Source organism: Peromyscus eremicus, chromosome 3, assembly GCF_949786415.1.
Source record: "Peromyscus eremicus chromosome 3, PerEre_H2_v1, whole genome shotgun sequence".
In the NCBI taxonomy this organism is placed as follows: Eukaryota; Metazoa; Chordata; class Mammalia; order Rodentia; family Cricetidae; genus Peromyscus; species Peromyscus eremicus.
Genome location: NC_081418.1, coordinates 130,940,735 through 130,953,324, shown reverse-complemented (window position 1 = coordinate 130,953,324; position 12,590 = coordinate 130,940,735). Strand labels below are relative to the sequence as shown.

The following is a 12,590-nucleotide window of genomic DNA, read 5'->3' as shown; positions in this document are numbered from 1 at the left end:
CTGTGATAGCCCACCCTGACTGTGCAAGGAGCAGGTTTTGCATCTGGTTTTAAATAAATCTGGGAACACTGAACCTTGGCCACATTCCCGTCTTGTAGGAATGAAGAAAGAAGTTCTTGATGCTGATCTTCAATCACTTATATGATCAAACATATAGTCCTTGGTCTTTCTCAGATCAGCATCTTTGTATTTATGTACTCGTTCCTTAAAAGTACTTAAAATACTTCTCTGCCTTAAATATGGATTCATGTATGCTTTATTAGGATTGCTTTTACATTGTAAACATGTCCTAAATATCAGGTAGGAAAGATTGTCTCATGCTTTAAAAATCTAACTAAACATGATCTTTGCCCATATCCATAATACAGTCAGAATAAAAGATTTTTGTGATCAAACGAATGGTGTATAGATGCCTTAGTATAGCCAGAGGTTTTCCTGTGCCCCACCCAGTCCTGCCTGGGCAGCAGCCGTTTTTATAAAATAATCACTCAGAGGCTTAATATTCATTACAAACTGTTTGGTGTATGGCTCAGGCTTATTACTAGATAGCTATTACATCTTAACCCATTTCTATTAATCTATATTTTGCCACGTAGCCGTGGTGTTACTGGTCTGTTGGTATCTTGCTCCTTGGGCGGCTGGATAGCAGGTGTCTCCCTGACTATACCCTTCTCTCTGTATCTTTGCTTGGATTTCCCGCCTGGCTATAACTTGTCTTGCCAAAGGCCAGAGCAGCTTCTTATTAACCAATGGTAGCAACACATTCACAGCAAACAGAAAGACCACCAACAGCACTTCGTTCTTTCTGTAGGTGTGACTTTGTCGTAGTTTCTTATCCCTTCTTTCTCTTCTGAGAGCTGCCCTGCAGACTTGTCAGTCATGTAGAGTGCTTCATGACATAGAAAAATTACTTATTCTTAAGGTTACCTTAGTCTGTTCAGGCTGTTATAACAAAATATCTTCAACTGTGTAATTATAAACAACTAAAGTCTGGAAGCCAAAGACAGGGCTTCAACAGAGTCACCATCAGTGGAGGGCTCACTCTGCCTTCCATTTGTTCCTTCCTGCTCCCTGCTCACAGGGCACAATGGATGGGTGAGCCCTTAGCCATCTCAGAAGAAGACTAGTATAAGACTTTAGCCTCCTAAAACCCACCCCTTCAGTTCTTCAGCACTGTGGGGAAGGTTCCAGATGTGAACTTTAAGCAGTTACAAATATTCAGACTATAAGAAAGGTCACTGGAAAGCATTCTAGAAAAGAAAAAATTGGTATCACAATTTGTCAATACATTCTATTTCTGTCATACACTGGAAGGAAGAACTGACTTAAGTGTGTGTGTGTGTGTGTGTGTGTGTGTGTGTTGTTAAGTTAAAATATAAAGAACTTGAGTGCCCAATAATATAGGACTAATTAGACAATCCATTCTGTACAACCAGGAAAAATATTAGAATAAGGCAATGAAAATTAATGGTTATCATTATCAGACTAATCTCTAAAAGTTATTAAGTACTGACTTTAGACTATGCATCTTTCTAAATGCTTTCTTTCTATTAACTTAATTAACCAACCCTCACAGCAGTCTTTTAGCTGAGATCTATGATCATCCCCATTTTAAAAATGGAGAAATTAAGGTTCAGAATTTACCTTATAATGTGCCTAAGGTTAGATAACTAGTTTATGGAACTAGAATTTAAACTAACTCAATTTGGCCCTAAAGTTCTTGCCCCCAGGCACCATTAGGTACTTCTGTAAACATTTGGGGGGAGTGTAGTCAAAATGCTTTTAATTCACCAAGAAACGTGTTCGAGATAACCCGTCAAATTTTAACAAAGCCAAATGAGACAGTGTCTTCTGCCAGAGATGAAAATACCCTGCTCAACAAAGTGGTGTTTCAAGTACCATGCATATAGAGATAGGCACCAAACAAGGGTAAATCAGAAGTGTTTCCTTTTATGTGTTCACTACTAGGAGGAGGCTGAGTGGATATACTTAGTGTTTTAGTGTCTGCTGCTGTGTAAAAGACCATGGCAAAAAACAGTTTGTGGAAACAGTTTATTTTGGCTTCCATTCCAGAGGGATAAGAGCCCATTTTGGCAGGGAAGCAAAGCAAGCAAGTGGCAGGAGGCAGCAGGAGCAGGAAGCTGAGAGATCACATCTTTTCCCTTGAACACAAAGCGCAGAGAGGTAACCGGAAGTAGACAATGCTATATACTCTCAAAGTCTACACCTAGTGACATCCCTCACCCACAAGGCTGCACCACCCAAACATCCCCAAATATCACCTCCAACTGAGCCTATGGGGGGGGAACATCTCTTTACACCACACTTAGATATGAATAGTGATTGTCACTCATCAAAGGAATCATGGGTGATCTTTCTTTAACTTCATTCTTCAGATTGTGTTCATGGTAAATATTTAAAAATCATACAATATAAGCAAGACTTTCGTGCTTTATTTGAGCAATATTTTTATTAGTGTAACATGCGTTACTTTTGTGCATTCTGACCCACAAAGTGGCTTTCTAAGATGCTTGGCGTAGCACTCGTTTACCCAGTTGCTCAGAGTCACCAGTCCTCCTTTTTGGGAAAGATGGAGAAGTGAAAAGGATTTTAGAACATTGGATTATTTTCAAAACCTAAATTATTTATTGATGGCTGTTAGATTTTATATGTGTGTCTTCTGTCCTTATCACTTTGCTTTTTAATTCTCTTAGATTTTTCTAGATTATTATATTATTTCATCTATAAGTAATAACTTCTGCCCAAATATTTATGATCTTAATATTTATATAAAATCCACCCAAAACTGAATAGCTGTTTAAAAAAATGATGAGTCAGTTCCTAAATAACATGAAAATGAGTCCTACCTAAATAAAACTAAAAAATTAAAGTTGCAGAATACCATGTGTAGTACAGTCTAGTCTTACTTAACAATGTTAAAAAGTACTGTATAAAGTGCTGGCTTTGAGACTTGTCTTCCCTGCACAGTTACCTACCTATCTTAGCTCAAACGACCATAACAAATGCTGTAGAATGGGTAGCCAAAATAGTGCTTATCTGTTTGCTCACGGTCTAGAGGTCTGAGAGGTCCAAGATGGAGCACGATCTCTGCTGACTCCTTTCCTGGTGAGAGCGCTCTTCCTCACCTGTAGAGGTTGTCTTCTCTGTTCACATAGAGATCTGTGACTCATTTGCTCTTAGAACACGGCCATAGTCACAAGTTAAGAGTCAATCCTTTGACTTCACTGAGTCTGAATTGGTTCTTAAAGACCTTGTCTGCAGACCTAATACCGTGACCTTGGTATTAGGGCTTCAGTATATGAATAGCTTTGACTACATCCTTGACGGTGTGCTCCCAAAGTCTTTGTTGAATTAATTTTATTGTAGACAGGACTGGTTTTGTGCTCATGAAAGTCTTTAAGGTAATTGTTGCTCTACCATATATTATAGGGATTTTATCTCAATTTAAACCATGAATTTCTTTTCAGACACAAAATCGAATGAAGCTAATGGCTGACAACTATGAGGATGACCACTTCAAATCTTCCCGTTCCAATCAGACAAACCATAAACCCTCCCCAGACCAGGTAAGACTGTGCTGGAATGTCTCATTCTTTAAAAAGTATACTTTCATATCCATGTATTTGGTGGTAGCATATTGCAAATTCTAGGTTATAAATTTAGAAGAAGAATCTCAGCTTTATCTCAAATAATTCCTATATAAGAAATTGATGGTTCTGAATATCTTATGAGCATATGCTTCAATTGTTTATAAGAACTATTATTAAATAATTGCATTGATATGAGAAAAAAAATGAGTCCTACTTTTATTAAAGAATCGGTTCCTTGTTAGGAAACAAGACTTTGCTCAGGCTCTACAAGGCACAGCTCAGGATAGAAATTACTTCTTGTTGAATTGCAGTTATATAGCCTGCCCATCTTCTGTGAAAGGTACAGCTGAAGGCTGGGATTTACCTAAGTGCTCAGTAGCTGCCCTAGCATGTGCAAAGCCCTGAGTTGAATTTCCAGTACCACAAAAAAATTAAAGGTGATAGATGAAACTTAATTTCTTCCCTCGTTTGTTTCCTGGTGGGCCCCTTCAGCATGACATTCTCAAGGATGTTGTTGCTTTCAGCTTGCTATCAATGCAAAAGAGATATTTAAGAAACTGAAGGGAATCATACTCAATTGCAAATTTTTTAAAGGAGAAAAAACCCTCCTAAGATCTTGAATGTGATGAACAGAGAAGAGCATTGAGCAGATTACCTCATATCTCTGTGCCCAAATCAGTTCCAACATCTGTCACACCCAGTCCTAAAATACATAAAAAATAAAGCTAAGGGGAAAACAATAGCCAAGTAATTACATCCATATGACTGCAAAGTCAAGGAAAACTCCCCTGCTAAACATCTCTGCCGAGTGACAACTGTGGCATTGTCTTAGAAGTAGCCATAGAAACTGGGTCAATGAAAGAAGCAGCTGATACCCAAATTGTTAGTCTAAGACCCAGAAGGAGTGCTTCTATGTGATGTCTAAGCCAGCCAAGACACACCTAATCCTTCAGAGGGGAAACAGACTCAGCCTTCCGTACAGTGGAGAGCTGTCTGCTTGGTATTGCCCACCTCCAAACCACTGTTTGCTTCGCCTGCTTCCTGCTACTGGAATCCAGACTAGCTAGCCTCTGCAGGAGCATGCCTGGTATTTTCCATGGAGCAGGGTTAGATATGAGGGGGAGGTGATTGGAGTGGGGAGGCTAACAGATGGAGAAAGGCAACAAGCAGATCCTACAGAAAAGCTCTGACTTGATTAATGTTGCACACCCAGCTCTGGGAAAGGCAGAAGAATAAACATGGAACCGTAAACTAATTACTAATTTGTAATTTAGAGGACTAGAACCTAATGTAAAGAAAGCCAAGAACTTCTTTTCTGCTACATTATGTTTGTGTCTTTGTTTTAATACTAACCAACTCTTTTTCATTCCCATGCTGCCCTGGGGCATTGTTCCCATGTCATCTCTCCCCATAGGATGAGGAGGAGGGTATATGGGCATAGCCAATCAGATGCTCTTAGTTCAGCCATTTTGTTCAGAACGGTGAGAACAGCTTTCCTTAACTACAGAAATGATTTTCGTTTGTTTCCATTTCTCTTTCTCCGTGATCACCTTCACATCTTGCGCTGTACAGTCATGAACCCTGTGTGCTCTCTGCTCCTTCACTTTCACGTGATTCTTGTGTGGATTGCTGTGCTTTTGACAGAGTGGCTTTAGTTCTTTCTGTGTGTTAATGGTCACATTATAATTTCTTTCTGTACATTTTGGGCAGAACTTCCAGGGCATATAACTAAATTCCTCCAATTAATGATTTTATTGCTAAATCATCTTATCTCTAGTGATTTTACAGTGTCCTGGTTAGTAACCTACCGCAAATTGACATGGGAGGCAGACAAATGTGCTGCTACTAGCCTGTGTTAGAAATATACTTTATGATACTTATAAATATATAGTCTGTTTTATTTTTGTTTTAAAATCACTGTGCTGTGAACTGTATTGTACCTCCTCATGTTCTCTCTGCCTATGGAAGAATATGCTGGATTCTGAGGGTCAGGACCTAGGATATCCCTAGGGCTTTGACATTACTCTTAGAATATCAATAAAGGAAAGGAGGAACAAAGGAATAAAAGAGGAGGGTTTTTTTTTTTTTAGCAAAAAAAATAAAATGTTTTAAATTCCTTTTCATAGATTGCTGCTGTGGTCAGCAGCTGCCAGGACACTGTCTAGATTCCCCTTAACAGGCCAGTTGGCTGGAAAACAGTCCAGCTGTGGTGGTGTCTTCCTTTGATCTGATGCCCTTGAGGTTTGACTAAGGAAATCAGTTTCTAGGAAAGTGATCATTGTAATTACTAAGCTCACACATCCTGGTGGCCTTGCATCTGCTGGACACACTGCCCATGCTTATGTTGACCTCACTCCTTTGGAGTCAGTTCTCCCTGAAATGTCTGTGTCTTGATGTTAAACTGCTCAAAAATGTAACTGTGTCAACCTCTGATTATTGAATACAGCCAAGAAGGATAAGAGGTAAGTTGTTTAATGGCCAGCTTGCCATATGACTTTTAGCAGCAGGTGTGAAATATGCAGAACCAGAAAGTGTGTTGTATATCAGAGAAAGCTAAAAATCAAAGGAAATCTGTGTCCTGATTGTCTGCACACTCCAGGAGCATGTATTTGTCACCATGAGGCATGTAGGAGCCACACAATAGCTATAGTTTAGTAGTCATTTGTAAACAAATATGATTCTACCTTATATGGACAGAGCTGTTTTACTTTTAGCCTTTTTTCTAGTCGATGATAATAAACACATTGTTTTAGGAAACAAGGTTACTAGGTACTTTCATCAGGAGATTGAAAAATAAACGAGCCATCTCATGTCCTGGGCCCAGAATCATCCATGTCTGCTGCTATGATGGAGCGGCCTCTGTAACATGCTTCCTCTCCTCTTGCACTTACCCTTTCCCAGCTGTATCCTTAGGGATCACCTGCACCTGCTTCTGCCAATGGCTCCCACAGCACCTTTGCAGCTAGCTGCCCAGACCTGTTGTTTTTACAGTACAAAACTTCATACTTTCTAAACTTTGCCACAAACTGTATATGGTAAAACATTTTACCTAAGAAAATGCACTAACAAGGACTGGGATTACGATGTATGCATATATTACCAGCATTTGGAAAGCTAAGGCAAAAAGATTCTATGTTCAAGGCCATCTTGGGCTATACAGCAAGACCGTGTCTCAAAAACAAAATCAAGAATTATATGAGTGATCCCTAAAGCACTGCAGAAGTCTTGGCTTCTTTCTCTCCTGCATTTATTTCTTTTTTGTTTCTACAGAGAATAGATTTTTCTCAACAAAATTGTGAATTTGAAAATGATATTTCCTTACCAACTTAAGAACTTAAGGTTTTGTCTAAAGCGTTTTGTAAGACAGCACTCATTGGTGAGGCTTGAGCCTAAAGTAGACACCAGAAGTAATCAGAGCTGAGAGGTCTGAGTTGGGCCAGACTGGGGACTGCAGAGCCTGAGGGTTCTGTGTGCAGGCTTTGAACTGTCTCTGTTCAGTGCTCACAGTAGCACCTGCTGCTGAGTGTGACCTCTCTACTCTGACTTCCCCATAAGAGGCAGTGGTGGTAAGAAGTAGAGAGGTGAGGCCGGGTGGTGGTGGCACACACCTTTAATCCCAGCACTCAGGAGGTAGAGCCCGGTGGATCTCTGTGAGTTCGAGGCCCAGCCTGGTCTACAGAGCAAGATTCAGGACAGGCACCAAAACTACACAGAGAAACCCTGTCTCAAAAAAACAAAAAACAAAACAAAAAAAAAAAAAAGCAGCAGCAGCAGCAGCAGAAGAAGAAGAAGAAGAAGAAGAAGAAGAAGAAGAAGAAGAAGAAGAAGAAGAAGAAGAAGAGAGGTGATGTGACTGCAGGGCCTGGCACTAGACACTCCACTTAAGTCTATGGTCTAGGGAGAGTGGGGTCACCTCTCTGCAGTGGTTTCTTTATCTAGTGCAGGAGTTTCTCAGTGCTTTGTGTTAATGTACGATACTGTCAGCAGTTTCTTACATCCCTAAGCACTGTGCTTTGTGGATGCTCTTACCATTTCGCTGCTCTTTAGATCTCAAATCATTAAGTTAGATCTCACTCTGAGAATAAGTTTTCAGGGACTTAGTTACTATTATTGGAAATATCATCATCAAGTACATTGTTTTCATTTCAGAGGTAAGACTATAGGGCTGGGAGATGTGGAGGTTGTGACTCAAGGTTCCCAGGCATTTCTGTGTTCTAGGATGAGTAACTAGAAGCTGTTCTTAAGTGGTAACCAAGATAGATTTTATTACCAAAAGTTTGATGCCACATATGTTGAGGAATATTTTCCTTTAGAAATACCTTGCTCAGTGGGTGAAGATGCTTGCTAAGCAAGCACGGCAACCTGAATTCTGTCTCCCTAAGCCCACATGTGGCAGAGGGAGGAAACCAACTTCACAAAGTGTCCACTGATCTCCATATGTACACCACGGTGTGCACGTGCACAGACAATGATGATAATAATAATTAAAAGAAGACACTTTGAATTTTGTTAAGAGATTTCCTGTAACATATACTTAGTGGCATTTTCTTTAAAAAGAATACATTCAGTCAGTATCAGTGACATGTTCGCCTACCATAGGACATCAAACAGTACAGATCTGACCACCTCAGCCACCCTAGTGGAGAGTACCAGAACAAAAATGTACTGGCTAGTTTTATGTCATCTGGACACAAGCTAGAGTTATCAGAGAGGGGAGAGCTTCAATTGAGAAAATGCCTCCATAAGATCCAGCTGTAAGGCATTTTCTTAATTAGTGATTGATGAGGGAGGGACCAGCCCATTATGGGTGTGCCATCCCTGGGCTGGTGGATCTGGGTTCTATAAGAAAGCAGATCAAACCGGGCGGTGGTGGCGCACGCCTTTAATCCCAGCACTCGGGAGGCAGAGCCAGGCGGATCTTTGTGAGTTCGAGGCCACCCTGGGCTACCAAGTGAGTTCCAGGAAAGGCGCAAAGCTACACAGAGAAACCCTGTCTTGAAAAACCAAAAAAAAAAAAAAAAAAGAAAGCAGATCAAGAAAGCCATGGGAAGCAAGCCAGTAAGCAGCATCCCTCCATGGCCTCTGTATCAGCTCCTGCCTCCAATTTACTGCCCTGTTTCAGTTCCTGTCCTGACTTCCTTCAGTGATGAATAGTGCTATGGAAGCATAAGCCAAATAAACCCTTTCCTTCCCAACTTGATTGTGGTCATGGTGTTTCATCACAACAGTAGAAACCCTAAAACTAAAGGTTTCCTGTCTGAATTAGCTTGTTCATGCTGCGCTCTGTCCCTTCACTTTGTGTTTCTTCTTCTGTGACAGTAGAACATGGGACCTGAATATAGCAATATCAATATGATTACTTTTGCATTCCTGTTATCTAGAACATTGCCTATGTATAATATGCCCTCAGTTTAATAGATATATACATACACACAAATTAAAATACATATGATTATAAAATAGAAACTATACATAATATATATAAATTATCTTCTAAAGTTCACAAACTCCAGGGAAGAAGAAACAATTGAAACCAAGTATACAGAAATGGCTCTGAACCAATGTACTGGTGATATCAGCATCACTATTATTAAAAAAGCATGCAGACCAAAGGCATCTGGATAGCAGAACCTCAGAGAAATGTTGGAGATGTAAGGCAAAGCTGTAAAACTTTTGACTCCTGCAATTTCATTCTAACTATAGCAGAGTGAGTATAACTCAAAAATATGTTCTGATTGCCACCTGAACATCTAAGGGTAAAAACTTGTCTTCGTGTAACCTGTGGCTCATAGCTGTGAGACTAGCCATATGCTCTTTAGGGACTTCGCCCTGAAGAAGTTGGCATGGCTAACCTGATGTCAGGCCTCTCTAGTAAAGTAAGTCCTTATCATAGGCCGTAAAAGTCAATCTTCCTTCGGAAACCTTCTGTGACTAAAGTGTGGAAATGGGATTATATATATGTGCATAGCATACGTGTGTGTGTGTGTGTGTGTGTGTGTGTGTGTGTATTGGAACAGTATGTTTCAGAATTAAGTGAGAGATGCTGCAAGTTAGCACTGCTTTTGAGATTGTTTTAGAAGTTCCTTTATTTCAGTTGCCTTTGGGTCTGTTCTAGTGGGGTATTGACGGTGTTCCCTTATTCATTGGACACTGTCTTGGTTAGGATAACTGTTGCTGTGATGAAACACCATGACCAAGAGCAACATGGGGAGGAAAGGATTTATCTCACTCATAGTTCCACATAACAGTTCATCATGAAAAGCAGTGAGAGCAGGAAGGAACCTGGAGGCAGGAACTGATGCAGAGGCCATGGAGGGGAGCTGCTTACTGGCTTACTTCCCATGGCTTGCTCAGCCTGCTTTCTTATAGAACCCAGGACCACCAGCCCAGGGATGGCCCCACCCACAATAGGCTGGGCCCTCACCATCAATCATTAGTTAAGAAAACGCCCTACAGGCTTCCTACAGCCTGAGACATTTTCTCAATTGAGGTTTCCTCCTCCGATGACTCTAGCTTGTGTCAAGTTGACATAAGACTAGCCTGTATGACACATACTAAAAGTATTCTAGTTGCAGTAGTTCTGCAGTTTGTAAGGCTTCTAAATCTTTAGAAAGTCTTGTCTGTAGACAGAGGTGTCTAAATAAGTCAGCAGAATTGAGCAGTGCAGTGCAGGAGTGTCCAACCTTTTTGCTTCTCTTGGCCACATTGGATGAGGAATAATGGTTTGAGGCCACACATTAAATATATGAACAGTATCAAAAACTAATAGGGGTGGTCTGTGTAACCTTTGTGATATTTACCACTACAAATAACCAAAAAAGTATTCACATAGTCCCAATTATATGGCACCTCATGCAGAGTCTTTTAAAATCATCAGGTACTTTCCAAATTTGTAATCATTAATAAAACAAACATATATAATAAGCTCCATTGATTTTTTTTTAATTACAAAAGTAAAACTCTAGTTAGGCAGTAGTGGCATACACCTTTAGTCCCAACACTAGGGAAGCAGAGGCAGGGAGAGCTCTGTGAGTTAAAGGCCAGCCTGGTCTACAGAGTGAGTTCTGGGACAGCCAGGGCTGTTACACAGAGAAACCCTGTCTGGAAGAAAGAAAAAAAAAGTAAAAATATGTTACAAAACTAGTTGGATGTTTGGCCTTGTGTTTGAGAAACAAATGCATCAATATCCAGTTACATGAAAGCAGTTGCAGTTCTCAGTGTGTGCTTCATTCTGTGGACATGCGTGTACTTACATATGCATGTATGCACACATGTGAGTTCACACATACATGTACACACATGAAGGCCAGAGGTTGACATTGGGCATCTTCCTTCTTCCATAGCTCTCCATTTTATTTATTGAGACAAAGTATTTCAATGAACCTGGAGCTCCCTGATTTTAGCTAGTCTAAGTAGCCATCTCCTGAATGCTGAGGTTTTAGGTGGGCTCCCTCTCAGTTTTTACCTGAGTTCTGAGGATCCGAATTCCAGTCCTTGTATTTATGAGTGAAGCTTTTATCCCCGGAGTCGTGTCCCCAGCCTTTGGGGTCCTTCGTTGTGAAAACAGTTGTTCACAAATACAGGGCTGCCTAACAGAGATGGCCTGGATCCGGTGTGATTGTGCTGAGGTGCACTTGTCTATGGGAAGGTAAAACCTACACAAATGAAGTGAAGAGACACAGTCACAGTGTCCTTTAAATTGAATGTCAGATTGCATTTCTACGCATTCCATCAGAAAATTGACAGGTCAACTGAAATTGATATCACAAATCTACCAAAGTATTAATTATTTTCCTGGAAATCTTCAAATCTGCTATCAAGTTTTTGTATCAAATTGAAAAGCAAGCTACATATTTCCACTGTCCACAGAACTGTCAATGCATTGAAATGCATAAAATTGCCTTGATTTGAGCTTGCCATAATGTCAGTTCCATTTGCAACACTATTGATTGGAAACATTACATTGACAAATTGATTTTTATCATGAATTTAACTTTGTATTTAACTCACTTAAATAAATAGTTAAAACCATTAGAAATGCTAAATATATAAGCCAGTTTTCACCATAGAATTCTGACACAAATTTAGTTTATGATCTTACAAACAACTTAAGATGTTGAAGATCATAAGAGCTTTTCAACATTTGACCTCAATTTAACCATCTTATTTCTAAAAAGTAAATGATGTTGCCATAGTCTGAATCACTCAGTGCTATAAGGGAATTCTTAGAATTGGTGATGATTTAATCCTTTGGCCATTACGAAATTCACAAATAAATATGAAACTCACATGTAAGTTTTCTTGATGGAAGTATGGTGTGGCAAATGCATCATCTCCTTTTAATCTTCCAAGTTTCTCTCTCTTACCTGCCATCCCGAGGGCGTCGTCATTAATGGTCTTCATGTTGACAAGTGGACAAAGACAATTAGTTTAACATACTTTTTTACTGTCTTGTATAAGTCTCTTGAGTTATTCTCTCACTTTTTTTTTTTTTTTTTTTTTTAGTCATTGCAGTGTAATGTCATCTGCAAAGCTCATGCTCAAGAACTACGCAGTCAAGTTACAAATTTTTTTTTGAATCTCATCTTTTTGTTTATTTGCTTGGTTGGTTGGTTGGTTGGTTCATTCGTTCATTCATTCGTTCGTTCTTTGGTTGGTTTTTTGAGACAGGGTTTCTCTGTGTGACAGCCCTGGCTGTCCTGGAACTCTCTTTGTCCAGTCGGTCCTCCAACTCAGAGATCCAACTACCTCTGCCTCCTGAGTGCTGGGATTAAAGGCTGCGCCATCATCACACCCAGCTCTTTAATGGAATCTTTTAAGGAAATTTATGACCTTGTGTTGGGTTGTACTCATCACTATCCTTAACCACAGGTTGGACACTCGTGAACTGCAGTATTTGTCAGCATGGAAAAAACAGGTGCTTCTGTAATTAGTTTGGAACAATACTGAGACGAAGTTTGTTTGTTTTTTTTTATCATA

At 39.9% G+C, this 12,590-nt stretch overlaps 1 protein-coding gene across 8 annotated transcripts in view; it reads left to right on the top strand.

Moving 5' to 3' along the window:
• The window catches only part of Erc1 (ELKS/RAB6-interacting/CAST family member 1), a 337,373-nt gene that overhangs the window by 263,296 nt on the left and 61,487 nt on the right, over nucleotides 1-12,590 (top strand). For 4 of the 8 annotated variants that reach the window (XM_059258490.1, XM_059258488.1, XM_059258489.1 and 1 more), the window contains 2 exons: nucleotides 3,489-3,587; nucleotides 5,026-5,092. In XM_059258490.1, coding sequence (XP_059114473.1) covers nucleotides 3,489-3,587; nucleotides 5,026-5,052 — 126 coding nt within the window. In that variant the 3' untranslated portion in view covers nucleotides 5,053-5,092. The remainder of the gene's footprint in view (nucleotides 1-3,488; nucleotides 3,588-5,025; nucleotides 5,093-12,590) is intronic. The other 4 variants (XM_059258486.1, XM_059258485.1, XM_059258483.1 and 1 more) reach the window with 1 other exon arrangement.